Source organism: Xiphophorus hellerii, chromosome 3 (genome assembly GCF_003331165.1).
Source record: "Xiphophorus hellerii strain 12219 chromosome 3, Xiphophorus_hellerii-4.1, whole genome shotgun sequence".
NCBI lineage: Eukaryota > Metazoa > Chordata > Actinopteri > Cyprinodontiformes > Poeciliidae > Xiphophorus > Xiphophorus hellerii.
Window position 1 is genome coordinate 17,500,559 of NC_045674.1, and position 19,267 is coordinate 17,519,825.

A 19,267-nucleotide genomic window follows, 5' to 3' on the forward strand; every position below is an offset into this window, starting at 1 on the left:
CCTTACTATGTCGACATAACATGCAGATATTTTCTGTATTTTTTATAGTTCTAAAAAAACTAGAATAATTCAGGGATTATTTTGTACGGTTTGTAAGGATGTGACCAAAGATCCAGGTAAAAACAGTTTCTTTTTATTTTTTATCACTCTTAGGTGATCTCACTGAGAGTTGCTGTACACTGCTGCTCACCCTGTCAGCCTGTCTTCTTCTCACCACTAAATACAGTGGCAGGATGTCTTATTGGCTGTTTGGTCAAAATATTGAGCATTTTCAGTATCTGACCGGAGGACACAACTCCTTTTGTTCAACTTACATGCACAGTTTGGAGATTTGTGCACTTCTCCTTAGAATCAGACACCAGTGCAAACTATTCTTTGAATTCAAGGCGACCGATCATAGCGCTAAATGTATTGTCATGTTGTTCCAGGATTGTTCATTTTAGCTGCTTGCTGAGATCCTTCAGGATGCTGCCAGAGCAGTGGCAGGGCATCCAGAAGCACCACTAAGAACAGTATGATAAATTAGAAGAAGCACTGCCAGCCCACTGTGGGCTGGATTTTGTTGTAACTGTGGCATAAGACCTGATGAGACATGAGAAGGTCATGCTGGTAGGTGAAGGCTATACCTCACTGATAAGCAGCCTCTACTGTCATCAGGTTCCTCTTTGCAGTTGGAAACAGATATTTTGCCGCCTTGGCAACAAAAGGTTTTGCGCATGTTAAAGACTCTCACACCCCATTACAATAATAGGTACTGCACTAATGTGCTGTGGAAAAAATCTTCAAGATTCTGTATAAACCATGCATATTCTATCTATTTTTTTAAAGTTATGCATTATTTGTTCAAAGCCCAAACTTGTACCTTGGAAGCTTTTTATGCCTAAACAGTTAATAGGTTAAAGTAAAGTTGCTTATGGTTAGATGTCCACTACCGGTTCATAGGTGGTCGAAACAACAAGAACAAAAAATATGTTCTTACTCTCCTGAGCCAGCTTTGATTTGTACAAATGTGAAGGAACAACAAAGCAGCTTCATTATTAACTGTAATAATAACTATTACAGTTATTATTACCACAATAAACTGTAATAGGGATTCACCATATTTTAAATTGGAAAGGCTAAGGCCAGTTTAGATGCAATATTTCATAAGCTCTGCAGCCAACTGATTTCTTTCTTTCACTCTACTTAATATAAAGAAGGTATACATTTCAGTTGCTAAAGCTTACAGCAAGTGTTGGAGAAACTGTGAGGACAGAAAACAAGAGTGAGGGAAAACATAGATCAATCACAATTGGACAGAAAAATTCTGAACTGTGATTTCAAAATTATTAGATTTTCTAGAGTCTCACAGTCCTAGAGTGGAAATTGGCATAAAACCAGGAAAAGACCAAAGAAAAACTTTGAAAGATCTTAAAGTGCAACCATTAATCAAGATCTATTGACTCAGAACTTTAAACTTTGGCACAGTTTTCTAATATGGTTCCTTTAATATGTCTTTGACAGCATTTTTGTTCTGTTGCATATTGACTTGTGAATTTGATTCCCTCAGTGTGGTTTCTTCGATCGAGCACGGCCGCCAGCAGATGACAATGTCTCTGACCAGGAGAAGCTAACATCTGATCAAACTGGGGATGCCTGAAGAAGATGAATGACAGCACTTGATTCAAAGCTTGTGGTTTGGGAGGAAGCTGCACCTTCTGAATGACCTAATTCAGATCTGAGATCTGTCAGATCTGAGATCTGTAATATCTGGAAGCTCCAGTCCCTGGTTTGGAAGTCTTCTACCTTCATTTGTTTTAAAGAAACTGACTAAAAGCAAAAAACTGCAGTGCCACAAACTCTGGGACCAGAACAAGTGAGGTCACAGCACACAAAGTGGAACAAAACAACACACAAGTCAGGCTAAATTACCCACACATGTCAATTGTTTATACGTTCCAATGAAGCACCACAACTGAAGACCGAGTGGATTATGTTGAGAGGACAAAACTTCTTGTTTTTGTGCAGACAACTGAGATCTATGCACAAGTGCATTTAATGAGTTTCAGTGAGTGTGTATGAATTCCTGCAAATCTTTGTGTAAGAAGTGTAGCTTATGGATTTATAATCCACAGAACTTAATTTCTCCCTGTTTCCTTCGAACCAAGCTGTATACCTTGCAGTTTACATTTACATTCATTAAACACGCTACCACATGCATAGGGTATAGAAAAGGGGCACAATGTCAAAGTGTATATTTATAAATGTACGTGCAATATTTGGGTGTTGTGTGATTTTGAAGCTTGTTGTTACACTGGCACTACTTTTTTAGAGCTTCATGTCTTCATTGTATGTGTATATACTGTAAGATTGGTTGGTTGTGTTAGATAAGTATTATTTCTAAAAGCAACACATTTTTAGACAAGTACCAACATGATGAAACTGTTACAAAATAAATAACTTATTGTCTTGTTGCAGCTCTGGGGTTTTATGTTTAAAGAAAAAGAACACATCTCCACAGCTCAAGCTTCACACTGCTTGCTTAAGTTTGCAAACCTTTGAGTTTTTTTTCTCTGGAGAAGATGAGACTTTATGAACAACACAGCAGTAAATATATATATATATTGTTGACATTCACACATCAGATTACATGTTTATTCACATGTTTTTAATGTGAATAAGCATCCGTCAGAAAGTATTTGGTTGTCAGCAATGCTGTAATTTAAAAATGTAAGTTTAATTTTTGAGCAAGTTTTCATTTTTACATCAAATGTGAAGGTTTATCCGAATAAAACTTTGGTTATTAAAGGATTTTGGTGGTTTGCTTTAAATGCGCAGGTAAGTTTCACAGTGTTACTGCTGGGTTTCTTTAACTCAGAGGAAGGACTCTTGCTCCCCCAAACGGTGCACTGAAAAATGCTAACTTTCTTTCTGGCCCTGCAGAAAACAAATGACAACAAAAGCAGAACAGTGCCACCTTGTGGCTTTTAGCTGTATAATCTTTTATAGTGGTTTCTGCTAACAAAAACAGTTAAGCGAGTTAAACACTTTTCATATACCTGTGAATGTTTTCTGTTTCAAATTAGACTCTGTTTGATTAGTTGAACTGTTAATTGCCATGAAGCCGTTGTCCTATAGAAACATTAATGGAATAAAGTTTTCTCTACGCAGGATAAACCAGTTTTATCCTGATTTATCATTCATGTCAGCACTGAATGAATGGAGGTAGCTGCTCATTTGCTTTCTTTTTCATTCAGAACATTTTCCGTACAGCAGCAGCATGAAACAATACAAGCCGGTTACTCTTTGAAAGAGAATGCATCTATTAAATGTGTTTATGTTTTATTTCAATGGAAACTAATCAAGCTATTATATTTTGTGCAATCTTCATTGTAATTGATGTATATCTGAGTTTGAATCAAAACACAAAGTGGTATTTATTAGGTTGTAAACGAAACAAAGACATGATTTCTGTCTATTTGCTAAGTCAGTTATTAAGGAGATTTAAGGTCATAAACTTTATGAAGCATATGTATTAGGAATCAAATGACTTGAATTCATCATTGGAGCAATAGTTTCTTTTTGTATTTTAGTTTAGTTTTAGCTACTGCAAATTAGCATAATTTGTTTTATTTGCTAAAACAAAACCTTCACATTAAAATTTGCACGATCTGAAACTCTAAATTTATGTAAGATTTTTGTAACATGGCATTGGTTCTGCAAATGGACTTCTGGTGCGTTTTACTGTCTGTGCTCTGGAATGGGAAATCTTACTCTTGAAAAAATCAACACAAGAGAGAAAAAGTGAAGATATTTTCAGGTCCAACTGACTGAAAACATTTGTCAATCTCACTGCTGGCAAACCACATAGTACATTCAAATTATTGCCAAAGCACATTGTATCTTTCTCCTTTCCAAAACCATAAGCTCTCTACGCCAGACTTTAATGTTAGTGTAAATTTAGCTCCTGGCAAAAGTTTTTATACCTATTGAACTTTATGAAGTGTAATGTTCAAGTTCTGCAATTAAAAAGCATTATTAGTTGCTGCTATAATTGGACAAATTGTGTAAATGCTTAAGTGGTGTGAATACTTTGCATGACATCATTTGAATCTTAGTATGAATTATCATTGAGGAAAACCACATTCTGCATTTTTTTTCAGACTCTTTATTTCCTTGAATATATGTGATAAAAATTCAAATCAAACATTTGAAGTAAGAATTTTAACAACAAATCTCAACACCATCAAAATAAAGAAACATTGGTACTTACTACATACTGTATTGATAGGACACACTGCATCTTATACAGAAATTCATCCTAACAGACTCCAATTACAAAAAATTTTTTAAAGTCTTTGACTCCCACTGTTTCCTGGGTTGTTTAAGCTGGTGCAAAAGAAAACATCTTAGGTGAAGCAACGTCTTGTGTGTTATTCAACGGAACAGTGACAATTTAAATTGTTTTATAGGTCTGTACAAGGCGATGAGAATTACTTCTCAGACCGACATTATAATGGAAGACTTTGGCTATTTACAAATTGTTAAGATGTCTAACAGGTAAACTGGTATTTTTCTAAGAGAGATTGTTTGTTGCTTCTATGCATTTGTCACACCGACATCCTCACTCTAATACACCGATATGTCAAAGTGCAGTTTCAAAAATCACCACAATGTGGCACTTTTATGCCATTCTTAATATTGCACAGACAAACTGTGAAATTATTCATTTACAGGAGCCATCTTTAACCAAAATGGTTCCTTATTCACATTAAACCTTCAAATTAATGCTGGTGTCTGTTTTAAAGCCTCTTCACATCTGTGGCACCTGAACTCCAACTTCTGAAGTGATTTTGTTCCATCTTCTTTTATTCTACAGACTCTACACCTGCTCATTTTTACTGCTCTGTTTAACTCACAGCTCAGCATATGTGAAATTGTCTGCATCAGCAAGGTTCTTCCTTACGAATCAGCCTGGAGATAAGGTTCTCTTACTGACAGCACATCCCATCAGTAGACAGCAAGCATTTCTCTTATGTGAGAATCTGTTCCTGTTCGTAGCTGTAAAATGCCGATGGACCCTGCACCTTCCCGCCCCTGGTACAGATGAGTAAAAAAGCCCGAAAGAAATGCATATTTTTATTCCAGCAACATAGTCTCACACCGAAACATAAAGAAGTCCAACTTTTAATTCTATTTTATTCAGTGGGGAAAAACATCCAAATTAATAAAAAAATATTTTAATAAACTTACCAATGACACATTTATTAGAACCACTAACTATATAAGCAGAGTTAGTATTTCTCTATTTTTAATTTGATGAGTGCATCCTGAAACGTTGACATATAATTAAGTTTTCATCGATTACACGTCATGATAAAGATGCACATATCTTCTAGTCAATCTTCAAAATAGCAAAGATGAGAGAATGTGCCATTACAGATGTGTTTATCTTCATTAGTAAGTCATTTTCTTAATGAAAGTTACTTCTTACTACTTTTTTCAACAGTAAAAGCAACAATTCAGTTTTAAGCAACGGGAAATGTTACAAACAAGAATGGATGATGACACAAATTTAGCTTATCACCAAACACAGTGACGAGAATGGGATGGGAGGTAAAATAAAATCTCTCCATTAATAATTGCCACTTGGTTTTACCAAGCCTCTAAAAGAACCATTAATTTTCAGGCTTTTCCACACATCTTTATCAGGGGAGCCAATAATTGTGGAGGGTTTTGTAGGTCTCTAATGATTAAGCAATTCTAAATACAGTGTACAGTTGAGGCCAAAATTAATCATACCTCTGGCAGATTTAACCTTAAGGTAATCTTTTAATTTAGCCAGCATGATTATTTCAACTGGGAGTTGAAATAGACAGGGGTTCTGTCTTTAACCTCATAAGGACTCTGTGAAGGTAGCTAAAGATTTTAGTGGTGCAAGGAGGCTTTCAAACCTTAAATACTACAAAGATAAAATCTCTAAATACCAAAAAAAGTCAGTAATTATTAAAAGAGTTTGATTGCTGTAAAGATTTTTTATATTGCTTATTTAGAGGATAGCATTTTTTTTAACATGACATATTTTAAGTGTTTTTTCACATTTGTTAGGGCTACTGCTTTAACATTGTTTTAGCAGGTTTTCAGGTTTTGAGAGATAACTTTCTAATTTTCCATCAGAAAAAAAAAACTTCTTGGTGGAAAGAAATTTTTTATTCAAATCTAAATCTGCCAGAGATATTATTATGGGCTTAATTGTACACACTCTGACGAACAAATAGTTATATGTTTTCTTTACATTTTCTTTCTAACAGTTGTGACAGTGTGATTTATTCTTGACAGACTGTGTATGTCCTCTCCAGATTTTATTGATCAATCTGTTCAGAACATGTAACAGTTAAGATTAAACCACAATAAAAACAGGAATGTGTCTGAAAACCAAAATATTTCAACTTTAAGCATAGTGTAGAGTTTACTGTAGAGTTTTTGTAATTATTTTCAAAACAATAAAAAAAAAACATCTGTAAACAGTTTATAAAGATTTGTATTACAGTTTAATGCAGGCGACAGCATAAAGTGTGGATTTGTTGGCCATAAGAAAACTTTCAGTTGCCACAGACCATGTAAAAGGTGAATGTAGCATCTTGATCCACAAACCAATTAAAAAACAGATAGGGATGGCTAAAAACTCTGACAACTGAGGCATTTTACTGTAAACCTGCAGTAATAAAATAAAAAAGATGAATTTTCTATATATAAAATACAGAAGATTTTTCACATAAGTCATTGTGAGTGTACTGGCTATGTCAAACCCTCATTATTAGTGCAATTAATTCATAATACTATAAAGTTTATTGAATGAGAAATAAGGCAGAAACATCTTTGCTTTTTCATAATGAATAAAAAAAAAGACTAAAACTGCTTTTTGTTTTCAGTGTGAAATATTTGTCAGTATTTGCTTCAATGTGAAATGATGCTAAAGAGCGTCTTTCAGTACTAGTACAGATTTCCTAACAACCAACATGCTCAATTTCCTTTGACGTTGAAGTATTGGTAATTTAAATATCATGTGAACAAACCAGTGAACTTCTGTAGTGGCCAGATAGCTTTTTTTTTTCTTTTTTTTTATTTGAATGTGACATCCAATAATTAAAATAGAATTTTTTTCAGATGAAAATAAATCACTTTTCTAACTTAGAGTTTCTGCTCTGAACAAAACAAATGTTTAAAATGTATATTCAACAGACATCAGTGTGTTTTAACTTGTCTGTAAATACATTATATTTTTATTATTATATAATTGTTTTATATGAATAATAGACTTATAATTCATGTCACTGTTTATTTTATATTATTAGTTTTGATATAATTTGTTCTGATTTAATTAATCAACTAGCCAAGTCCTTTAGGGTTTTTTTTTTTACCTATTGTAACAAAATTACTTTAAGTTTTATTTGATCTTTTGTCCAGGAAATAACGGGAACCATTAGCATCTCATAGCCAGAATCACAGCACCAGTCCATAGCTTGGCGTCCACTCTGGTATTCACATCAGGCCAGAAAATAAATATTCAAAAATGAGCCTGGTGCCAAATTCAAAGATGCAGAAAAAACAACAGAACATTAATTTCCATGATGCTACATCCACTTCCTTTACATCAGTCTATGACCGTAACATTTCAGTCAGAAATAAACTCCACATTTCATTAGTTGGTTTGTCTCATAACATGTCAGCACTGTATTTGAAAAACAATTCACTTTGGAAAACTACAAACATGAGCCAAGTGAGGAGAAAGAAAATACCTATTAAGACAAACAGTAGTTCTACTTTGTAACAGTGAAGGATATAAGACCACATCATCGGAGGAGAACAGTCAGAGGGCAGTGTTTTTTTGTTGTTGTTTTTTTTTTTTTTTTTTAAATAGCCTGAGCAGTCGCACACAAACAGAACAGTCTGATTTCTGGGTATACAATAAACACCTCCTAGGAGTTTAATGGCTATTAGAATAAACTGCAGTCCATTTTTCACACAAACTAAACTTTGAGGAGCCTCAGCAACGCTGGTGTTCCCAAAAGAGACCTAGCACATTCATGAACATTTGATCAATACCAGAGTCGGAACAAACAATAGCAGAACTTGTAGGTATTGGTGAGTCAATGGAATGATTGAAGAAGGAGGCTTTGTGGCACATACAGTACATTAAAAGGTTAGATTACACTCTGTACACTCTCTAAGATACAATTTCACTGTACATGATCAGCACTAGGTGGCTAGTTAGCTCTGCATCTCTTTCTTTCTCTGAATAGTAGCTTTATAAATCCTCAGAAAAATAAAATTTGCTTCATGTCCATTTACATTCTATATTGGTGTCTCTCGTTGACAAACCTGCAAAACATGCAAAGTGACAGGAAAAAGTCACTTTTATTGTTATATCTAAAAACTGCAAGAGAGGTTCAACATTGCTAACAAGCTCCAACTGGACGCTCCATCAAAGTGCTGCTTTTCAACACACATATACACACACTTGACTAATGACATGGGAATGCTATCTCAGGTCTTCCCACATACACATGCACACCACAACAAATACCATCTGTTCCCTACACTTTCTTCCTGAGTATGAACTGTAGAAGGTCTCCTTTTTCTAGAACAGAAACACAAAGATTTTGGTGTTTTAATCTCAACACCATCACTCTAAGATATCAGGAGCTGACCTGAGAGAGACAAACCAATGTTAAGGTTTCAATGTAAAACCGGATGTACTGCTATAAACTTGATACATGTTAAATATCAAGGCCTTGGTGTTTGTAAAATATGCAAAGTAGCAACAATGAGACCAGTCGCCCATAAACCTGAACCCTTTGTCAATATTTATAGACAGAACGACAACTTTTCTAGCAAGGCCTTTAGGTCAATTCTGGTGGGGAATCTTATGAAACAAATTGTGGCAGCAGCATTTTGTATGCAATTAAAATCAGCAAAAGATGTACATTTTAACTTTTCATAGCTCAAGAGGGATACTAATCACTACTAATAAAGCAATATCCTCAACTCGCTTAATAAAATATTCATCTGGTTATGTAGTTTCTACATGGCATGCAAATAAGGAAATGGGAACTCTCCTTAATTCCCATTGGGAGTTTTGAATTGAATTTCAGTTGTAGCTAATTAGGCTTAATGTCAATGTTGTTGGGTTGTTTTTGTTTTTTCTTTTTTAAAATCAAAAGCCGGAAAAAATTGCTTGAGCAACATCTAAAAGCCAAAATTATGACTTGAGAAGTGAAGTTTACTAGCAAACCTCTCCAAAATTCCAAAATAGCTGCCACTTACATGTCTTGAGTAAAACTTTGCACATATTAGTTACTCACAAGTTACATTACAACCTCTGCTATTAAACAGGTAGCTACAGTGACTAAAAAAATAAAAGTTGATGAAAATGGATTGTCTGAGTTGTGCTCCTTTTGGTAATTAGGTTGTTCACCGATCTGCACAAGTTTTCTGACTAGCAACAAAATGTTAGGAGTGACTTTTGCAGATGCAACTAGAAACATCCCAGCACATATACAAAAATAAAATAGCCTTATTTTTTGCTGGAGTCCTGACCGGCTGCTTACCATACCTTGGATGTAATAACTTTTGGAAGTTTCACACCTGCCTTTTCTAAATTTCTATAACAGCTTGGCACTTCAGTCAGATTTTTCTAGTTGCATGTTGGAAAAATTACAAATATTTAAGCTTGCAGGTAGGATGTGGTGATGTTGGTGCACCTGTATCCTCAGATCCAAGTCTGCAGCTTAACGCTATCTATGTAAACAGGAGGTAAAGAGTCAAGCAAGTTGTGTGTTTTTCTGAGCTCGTGTATTCTAATACAAATAATTTGTGAGTATGGGTATTTATAAATAATACAATATTTTTGCAGTTTTATAGGAGTAAATCTTCTGTTGACTTAAACTGCTGTTTCCCTGAGCAGCTATGGGAAGCTTAGGGGTCAGGAAGAAAATAGTAGAGTAAGGACTAGAACAAGATTGATTACTGTCCACAGTTTCAATGCTCAAGTTGATTTTATGTTTTTCTTTGAAAAGAGTTTCTATATTTAGTGGAGGTATGACTGCATATTCTAAGGGCAAATGTTTTGTATTAAAGACCCTACATATTTGTAGTAAAGACACATGTATTGTCAATCTTTTTTGTTTTATTAGAGGAGCAACTTTATCACAGTAAAAGCCTGCTGTGTTATCTGAATCTTGAGACTCTAGTGCTACACTAGTCTGTGTACAAAGGTTAAGATTCATGGGACATCATCTATTTAAGGGGTGGTAAAGTGTGAATTCTGTAGGCACATAGCGCCATTTTATAGCTCATTCAAGTAACTATGTTACCTTTAGTTGTTATAAAAATGCTGCATATGTAGAACATAATTTGAAATTAATTTGTTTTTGCAATTTGATGCCTTGAAATTAGGCCTCTGTCTCTTTAAAAATTCCTGCTCTTTCCAACACTCCCCTTTCAGCATGTCATCACAACAATTCTCCTCCATTGTGCTGTTTACAACTATTTGTAGGAGCAGTGAGCTGCAAAATAGTTTGTATGATAAGCTCAGCAAATTCGCATTTCCACCAGGTGTTTGCTAAATGCTGCTGCCGCTATTCTGGTGGAGCTGAGCGAGGAAGGCGCAGAGCTCATCTGTGGACTGAAGCACCAAGGAAGAAATTTGTGAAAAGAGACGGCGCATTGTCTGAGCACCCTTAAGCTGGACTATGGGAGATCTAAGGAGTTCTCAAATATGCATGAAAGAATCAAAGCAACACTCCAGGTATAATAAATATCAGGGCAGAAATATTGGTGAAGCAACCAGTCCTCACATATATTACTTCAGTCCTGTTTTATTCTCCTGTTATACAGTTGCAATTTATTAGTTTTTGCTCTCAATAATACATTAATACAAATGCACTGAGACTGTCCAACAAAAATAAGTTGAGTTAGTAGCTATATTTAATATCATAGAAGGGCTAGCTATGAGAGAGCTCAGTTATTAACATTTTGTTGAAATGTAAACTTTTCATAATCTCTGTGTAAAAATGGAATAAGCAGAAGCCATAAATAATGTACCCTGAAACATGCATTCCTTTAAGGAAAGTTTCAGAGTAGTGAACCAAGAAATATCACCATGGGAGTTTATCTACACAAAACTGTTGAGACTAGCCTGTTGCAACAGCATTGCATCAGACTCTGAGCCACATTCTCATTTTACACATCAGGCTGGTAACAAACAGCACATGCATGACTTGATGAGTCACTATTAAGGGAATTGTTACATTCAAGCCTTCTTAGTCATCATTTCCACGACTTGGACCGAGTTCGCAGCTAACAGTATCGCCTCATATCCTTTGCTCCATTTCACAGCCACAGCAAAAAAAAAGCATACACACCAACAAACACAAACATTCGCGCAGAGGAACAAGGCCTCTCACTACAGCTCAGGCAGTCATGATGGTGTGAAAGTTATAGATGATGGGACAAAAGTCAAATCAGACCAATGAGACAGAAAAGCTCTCAGTCAACCCAATTAATCATCGTCCTTAAAACACCAAATGTCTCTTGCTCAACCTTCCACTCACACACTTCTTCAAACATGTCAACAGTGTCTGTGCTTCATTGTGTTAATAGAAAAATCATTCTAGTCCCACATAAATCCCTCTTATAATAGACGTCCACCATTCATGATCAACATTCACTTTGCATTCATTGTTGCTTTCAGCATTGATTGCACTGATCTTGTGTGTTACCATTTGTCAAGGTGCTCTACGTTACTTCTTCCTTGTGTGAAAGGAAACATGTATATCCTGCAGAATCTCAGGCTATATTACAGTAGTCATGATTGAGTGAAAAGAGAGAGAAGCTAAACACAAAGCCGACAATAGGTATTTTAAAATTCTCTTAACAGTCAACTCTTTTCTTTAAGAATCTTTCGCCCCCAGCGCTTGAGTGGCCCTCTATGCTGATTTTGACTTCCTGGGGTAGAAAGGAGGGCTTAGGCAGAGTCACAGGTGGCTCTTCTTCAGCTTTCTCAGTCTGGTCTCGCTCTGGAGCTGACCAGCGTCTCTTGCGAACAAAAGGTCTCTCTGGATCAGAACAGAGGGCAGATATGTCTGTTTTCAGTGGTTCCTGTCTTACTTCTGCCCCCCCAGAGCCTGCCAGCATTGGTCCACCTCTGAACATCCTCTCTGACTGTTCTGGAGGTGGTGATGTTACGAGCCCACCAGTTTGTCCTGCTCCAAGTCCAGAAACATGAAGTTTCTCCATCCTGTTGGCAGTGGAAGCCTTCATGAGGAGACTACCGTTACTGCCAGGAGGGTTGGGATTGGTACTGTTCGTCACATTAGGATCCACGCAGTGGGACAGGTCAGAGAGTGAACCCATCTTCAGCTTGGTCCCCAATGCTTGACTATCTGTCAGGGAACCATTCCTCAAACTACGGAGGGTCAGTGACACACACACATCACCGACACACAGCTTGGCACATGACAACTCAAACAGTTGCGTGGTCCGGTCAGGACAGCAAGATGACCAGCCCTGGCCAAAAACAAAGAATGGATACTCCACCAGCACCTCTACACACACCTAGATGGGAGTATAAACACAAGAGACACATATTATTAAGACTTTCTTATCTTGTCTTTGAGTGTGAAATCTTTCTGTTATACACAAAGACTTGAGTTCTTAAAATTTTTGAATAATGTTTTTAGAAACAACGTGGAAAACCTGAAAGATATTACTCAGAAATAATTTACCTGGGCTTTGAGCTCCCCCACAGAAAACTGAATGAGCACTGCATTGGGACTTTGCCCACAGTCTATGCGCTCCACAGTGCTGGAGTCAATCTTCAGCTCACTGCTGATCTCAGCACTCTGGATGAAGTCTTCTGTTTTGAGGTCCTCCACACGCTTTAGCTCCCCATCAGCCAGCTGGATGATAGAGCCTCGCATAAAGAAAGGAGGGAGGGCTACAGGAGAAGATGGGGAAGAGACGGAGGGAGAGGCTTGGACAGAGGAGGGAGAAGGAGTGGGCACAGGAGTGGGAGCTTGGGATGGAGCAGCCACCACTGCAGGAACTGGGTTTGAGGGCAATGCAGGCAAGGCTGCAGCCTGTGGTGGGGCAGAGGGCGGTTGATTTCCATCTGGGCCAAGAGCTTCACATTTAGATAGAGCTGTGGCCAGGTAGGCATGTGGCATGGCGGTGGATATTTGAGGGGTAGTGGCAGTAATGGCACTGACAGTGCGACTGACCTCTATTTCTGTGCCATTGTTGGCACTGCTGACTGGTATGAGAAGGGACTGGCCACTTGGGATGACCAGGTGCTGTGGCAGTGCTGCATGGTAGCTGACAGTATGCTGGTTTGCACTGGTGATGTAGCCAATGATGGGAGGCTGTGTGGAGGAGTAGAGACTGACTGGCAGTTCTTCAGGAGCCAGACTAGTTTGGATGACAGTATGAGGAACAGACTTGACCACTTCTGAGGAAGAAAGCGAAGAGAACGAAGAGGCTCTGGATACAGGCTTTCCTAAACAAATGCTTCCTTTCTCAGTCTGGACCAGGGAAATTTTATTTGAGCCAGCATCATGTTCCACTCCATGGTTTGGCTGGGCAACAAGCACCAAAGAGGTCTGCAAACCTGCAGGGTTTTGGCCATAGTCAGCAGGTAGGAGGATATGCCTGGCCTCATAGCTCTGGACAGGCTGATGGTTGGCCCCAGAGACTTTGGCTTGTTTGACCACTTCCACTTCCCCATTCAGCACACTCTTAGCATGGCCTTCAGGTTTCTTTCCAGCTGAACCATCTGCATACTGAACCACAAGCTGTGATGGGGCAAGTGTAAGCGTTTGTGGGAGAACAGCTGCATGAGGGTGGAGCTGAAGGTGAGCTGCAGGTGATGCTACAGCGTTTCCACTCACAGTCAAAGGTGTTCTATTGTCCAGATGGATGTACTGATTGGTTACTTGGGGAGAACTTGGAAGTGTGACAGGAGCCAACTCTGAAGGGGAGAGTCCAATTTGAAACTGCTGCTCCCCTTTAGTGCTGGGTGATATAAGGGCAGTGGTGTAACCATCTATCTGGGTGCGCTGTCCTACTAATGCAGAGCTATTAGGTGCAGAAGTAGCATTAGTTGGAATGATATGGGAGGAGATGTACCCAGCATAGGGCCCAGAACTGATGAATTGCACATTGGGTCCCAGCTGGGTAAACTGGATTGTTCCAGCTTGTTGGGGAAGGGCTGCTGGATAAACTGCAGGCAGAGAGGCCAAGGGCACTGCAGAAAGGGTAGTTGCTGGGGAAGGGATAGACGTGGTAGGAGAAGAAGAAGATGTAGAGGGAATAGGACATCTTGGACTTTCTGTCTCTCTGGACTTACAGCGTTCACTGGCCACACTTGCAAGCCAGGCCAGGTTTTCTGTGTGGGGACTGTCAGTAGGTACTGCAATAGGAGGTGTAGTTGCAGCTACTACAACTGGCCTCTGCTCCAGGGCCAGGATCTCACGCTTCTTAGGAGGCAGGCATCCATTACTCCGCTCTTGATTGGCTTTCATGGTGCCCAAGATGTCTTAATGCTCCTTTGTACTACTTTCTCTGCACCTATGAGAATATTTTCTCTGTGGTATTGTTCAGGGCCCTCCGTGTGCTCTCTTTGGCTTTGACTCGTTGTGTTCACTGATGGAGAACTCCAGCTGCACCAGAGAAGATGGAGTCATTCCAGCTCAAAAAATGAGCTCCACAAACTTCATGAGGAATCATATTTGACCAGTCTGCCTCTTCCACAATGTTGACAAAAATCTGAAAGCAAAATAGACTTAAATTAATACTTACAGGCATCAATACGTACATTATTTACATAATAATACTATTTTATTACTATAGTCAAAAACAGTAGACCCTTTTCACTATATATATATATATATATATATATATATATATATATATATATATATATATATATATATATATATATATATATATATATATATGGGGGGGAGTGTGTGTGTTACCTAAAAATATTACAAATGTGTAGATTAGTTTTCCAGTTAGTTCTTTACCCAGTTAATTCTTTGCTCTGCCACTTGGTGGCACCAAGCATAAAGACAACATTTGACTCAATTTTTTTCATGCACCAGAATAAAGCTGTTGTTGTCTGAGAGTACCCTATAGAGATTCCACCTCCTCCAGGATCTACAAGAACTTGTACTACAACAAAATCTTTTCTTTAAGGTGTTAATGCATAAGGAACAAACAGTAAAGAACAGTTTTGTGCATATTTAGCTGCACTTTGCTGAAAAAGTTACATTCAGTGGCTTCCTTAAGCAGTTCTCGACTGTGATTTTTGCATCCAGTGTCCTTGATAGTACATAACCATGGTCATTTTCCAGGGCCTTATTTTCTAAAATGCCACAATTTTCTTAAAATATTTGTAGAAACCCCTTCTTGTAATATTTGTCTTTTGCAGTCTCAAAACATGTGTTGAGTCTTGCTTGAAATATGTAAACATCACACCCATCCCCATAAAGATACTCTGGGTCAGTAAGTACTGGAAAAACAACTTACAGGTGTATGAAATTTTATTTTAAAGAATTCGGCCACATCCATAAATGGGTATTTTTTTCTGCAAATATATTCTATTCTGCTGTAAAATCTCTGAGCAGCTTTTAGTATAAAGGAACACAGAATTGACAGCAAACAATGAATAAGAGCATTTTGGAGTTTAGCTTAATAACAAGAACACTAAATGAAAAGCAAAACAAGTTCTTGGCACTTCAGGGGAATTAAGTTCACCGACACACAGAGGACATATTAAAGTACTAGTTTACAATTGTTACAAAATTATATTCTGTTAAACATTTGTGAGCATTTAATATCTGTAGAAGATAACTCTCTAAGTGTTTTGTTTAGTGTAGAGTCAGAGTAGCTGGTTCAAGAGGCTGAAACTAACAGCTAGCTCAAAAGGAACCAAGATCAATGTAGCCTACCATCTTAAACAACTCTGATCTTGAAAACACCATTGTCGTTTATGCCAACAGTATTTTATGAACTAACAATTATTATTATTAGGTATTTATTTCCAATGAAGTTGAAGAATATTTAGAAAATGAATGAAGATAGCAGGTTTTGCATAAACCCCTGTGATGTTTTCAAGATTATAGCTAAGACAACCAGCTATGGTCTTGGCACCTTGGACTAGCCATTAGAAAGAGACCAAGTAACTTGGATTTATTTAAAAGAAAAAAAAAAGACACCAAAGAGTTATCTACTGCAGGTGATATATTAGCAGCTTATAACCTTTCAACAGATCCACACTTAAAAAATCCTGAACTGTCCCTGTACAACATAATTATTCTCATCCACACCTGTCTTTCTTTTTTAATTAAATTCAAACATTTATTTAAAATTTTTCATTAGCTTTTCTTTCACCGTTTCTTTGTCAGAGTTTCAGTTCCTTCCGGCAGGCTTATCTGTGAGTAAATCCACTGGACTCAAAGTTGTTCATTAGCCAGGAACTCCACTGAAATGAACTCTCCATATATAGCACAGAAATACACATTCAATTTTTTCCCCATGTATTCAGTTTAGAGAACCTTCACTTTACCGTTCAACCACATCAGAGTGTTTTTATGTCAGTGGTTCACTACAAAAGGCAACCACAGACATGTTACATAAAGACGGAGGGTGGGGAGGAAAAAACGAAAACAGAAGGCAACTTTGGTCATGTTTTATTTGGAAGCAACTACCTCTAGTGTTGGTTTTGACAAGGTCACTGCATCCACAAGCAGCGAGAACCTCCGCACAGTTTACAGCGGAGAAGATTCAGCAGATGTAACAAAGGAGGGGAGCAGCAGAGATGGAGCGAAACAGCGACAAAAGAGGAGAGCAAATAGAAAGAAGAGGGGAAAGGAGGCAAAAGATGCAGAGCTCTGTGGAAGGGTGGGGGGGAGAACGAGAGGAAGGTGATAAGAAATGGGGAGGACATAGAGGAGAAGATATGAGTTCTGCTTTTCCCTGACCCACATTGAGCAGCGCCTGCAGCATCAAGAGCGCCATTGCCCCCCTCCCACCCCTCCTCCTTGCCGAGAGTTCCCCGATCAGCAACGCAGCCGTCGCTACAGTCTGTCTGAGCTACACTGTGCAGCACCGCTCTGCACTTTGGCAACAACCCCACCTCAGCAACACCGTGTCAACACTGTAATGACATCACATCTGAAGCACAAGCATCTCCTGTCTTCAAAGCAGTACTGGCAGACAAAGCCAGCTGACACACCAACAGTTTGAACGGACTGATCGGCACACACAAAGCTCAGCAGTCAAAAAGCCTCTCCAGATTTTCCTGTGTCAGCCTATAATTAGAGCAGTGACACCAACACACATAAGGCTTAGATGTTACTATGGAGAACAAAGGCGAGCCTTCAAGACTGTGAGCCACGCAGCATGGGAACCTTGACTCAGGACTGACACCTCTGAGATGAGTGTACAGAGGGATGACAACACAGTGGCGTGGAGGGGACAAGACGTGCTCTGTTCAGCTCATCAATCAGATAGAGAGAAATGGACCACCATCCCCAATGTGTGGTCCCTTTTCTCCACACCAGAATGGCGCATAAACCTCCAAGATGGATTTGTGTGGCTGAACCCTTTCTCTGTGTTGTCTCCAGGTGAGAGTCTCCCTAGCAGGGTTGTATCTCTTCACTTATGCTGCAGTTGCCAGTTCCTCCAATACCACCCACCCACCCCCACCTCTTTCTTCTCTGCCACAGCCATGAGTCTTCTCTCATGCTCCCACTGAGTGTTTACTCCTTGCATTGATCCGTTGCTTCATAGCAATAACATTTTTCTGCAGGGGGGATTATGCAGTGGTGCATCAAGAAAGAAAACCACATCTTTCTTGATGGTATACTGAGATGTTGGAAAAGGGAGAGCAGACCAAAGGTCCCTGGGAGGGACATGCCATCTATACAATATTTGCCACCAGTCATAGAAACACGGTGATTACCCTGTCCAGCGAAAGGCTATATATAGAAAACAAAAACATCATTATCAATCTGAGCTCTGGCATGAAACAGAGAGGGGAGGTACTGTACAGGACAATATGTACAAGTGTTTTAACAGGGAATTGCTGCATATAGACAAGACGTCACCTTCTCTGGAGTACAAACAAATCAGCTTTCAATGCCACAAAGCAGATCTGTAAAGTGTAATGCTTTTTTCTAATATTTCAAACAGACATTTTCCTGTCTGGCTGTGCAACAGTGCCGCCTGCACCTTTAAGAGGCGGACCGTCCGTGTGGCAGCGACAGTAAGAACAGGCAGTGGGGTTCAGGCTGTTTTGTCTTCACAATGACTCCAGAGTTCTGCATCACTGCTTGGCACACTCCAATCGCACCGTGCAACAAGCAAAGGACGTGCGCACACACACGCATGCATGCAGGCAACAAACGTAAACAGGGTCAAATCCACCACTAGGGACTTTGGACAGATCAGAGGACAGATGCTGGGACTCCGGTCTCTGGGGGCTTAACAGTGAGAGCGCATGAGTGGAGTAGCAGGACAGAATTACTACTATGCCACAAATCAGGAAGAAAAAACACCCCCCCCCCCCCCCTCCTCCTCCCGCCCCCACCGAGTAATAGTACTAAGAATAGCTCACCAGTCTGTTCACAGCCACTGCCTGCAGATCATGTCCAATGATTCTTCCTGTCAGTGTCAGTTTGTGTCTAAGTATCCCAGGATTCTTCTTCCTGATTCTGTCCTTTGTGCAGCTGTCTCTGTGGATTCCGGTTCGCAGGCTTACCTGCCCTTTGCAACGAGGGCCAGTGGTAAAAGGAAGTTCCCCAGTGCTGCAGACCCCACCAAGACCTGCGTACAAGCTTGCTCCACTGAGTGTTATGCAAGGCCACCAGTCCGCCAGCTCCCTCTCTCTTTCTCTCTGCCTGGTTGCTTTTCTGTCTCCTGCTCTCTGTGTGAGTGAGTGTTTCTGCCTCCCTTCCTTTCCCTCCCCATTTCCCTCCCTCCATCCCTCCCTCCTCCTGTTTCTTTCTCTCTCAGTACTCTACTGACACAGCTCCTCCCCCAGCCAGCCTCATCAGCCGCATCAGGTATTCATTCAAAAAAACACACTCCACTTGGCTCGGCGCCCAGACTACGCTCACACTGAGAAGGAAGGGGCGGAGGGAGCAACAGACTGCGAGAGGAGGGAGAGACTGAGAGCTGGAGACTGAAATGCTTTGCTCAGACAGACGGGCTGCATGAATGT

At 39.2% G+C, this 19,267-nt stretch overlaps 2 protein-coding genes across 2 annotated transcripts in view; one reads left to right on the top strand and one right to left on the bottom strand.

Annotated features, from left to right (window-relative positions):
• Positions 1–2,790, top strand: part of itga8 (integrin, alpha 8) — a 53,831-nt gene extending 51,041 nt beyond the window's left edge. Inside the window, exon 30 of the mRNA XM_032554652.1 lies at positions 1,550–2,790. Within this exon, the coding sequence (XP_032410543.1) occupies positions 1,550–1,639 (90 nt within the window). The 3' untranslated portion in view covers positions 1,640–2,790. The remainder of the gene's footprint in view (positions 1–1,549) is intronic.
• Positions 2,791–6,326: 3,536 nt separating this feature from the next.
• atxn1b (ataxin 1b) lies at positions 6,327–18,967 on the bottom strand. The gene is made up of 3 exons (XM_032554664.1): positions 18,662–18,967; positions 12,768–14,805; positions 6,327–12,597 (listed from the first exon to the last, which is right to left on the bottom strand). Exons 2-3 carry the CDS (start codon positions 14,559–14,561, stop codon positions 11,914–11,916), a joined length of 2,478 nt encoding a protein of 825 aa, XP_032410555.1. The 5' UTR covers positions 14,562–14,805; positions 18,662–18,967; the 3' UTR covers positions 6,327–11,913.
• Between the last annotated feature and the right edge of the window lie 300 nt (positions 18,968–19,267).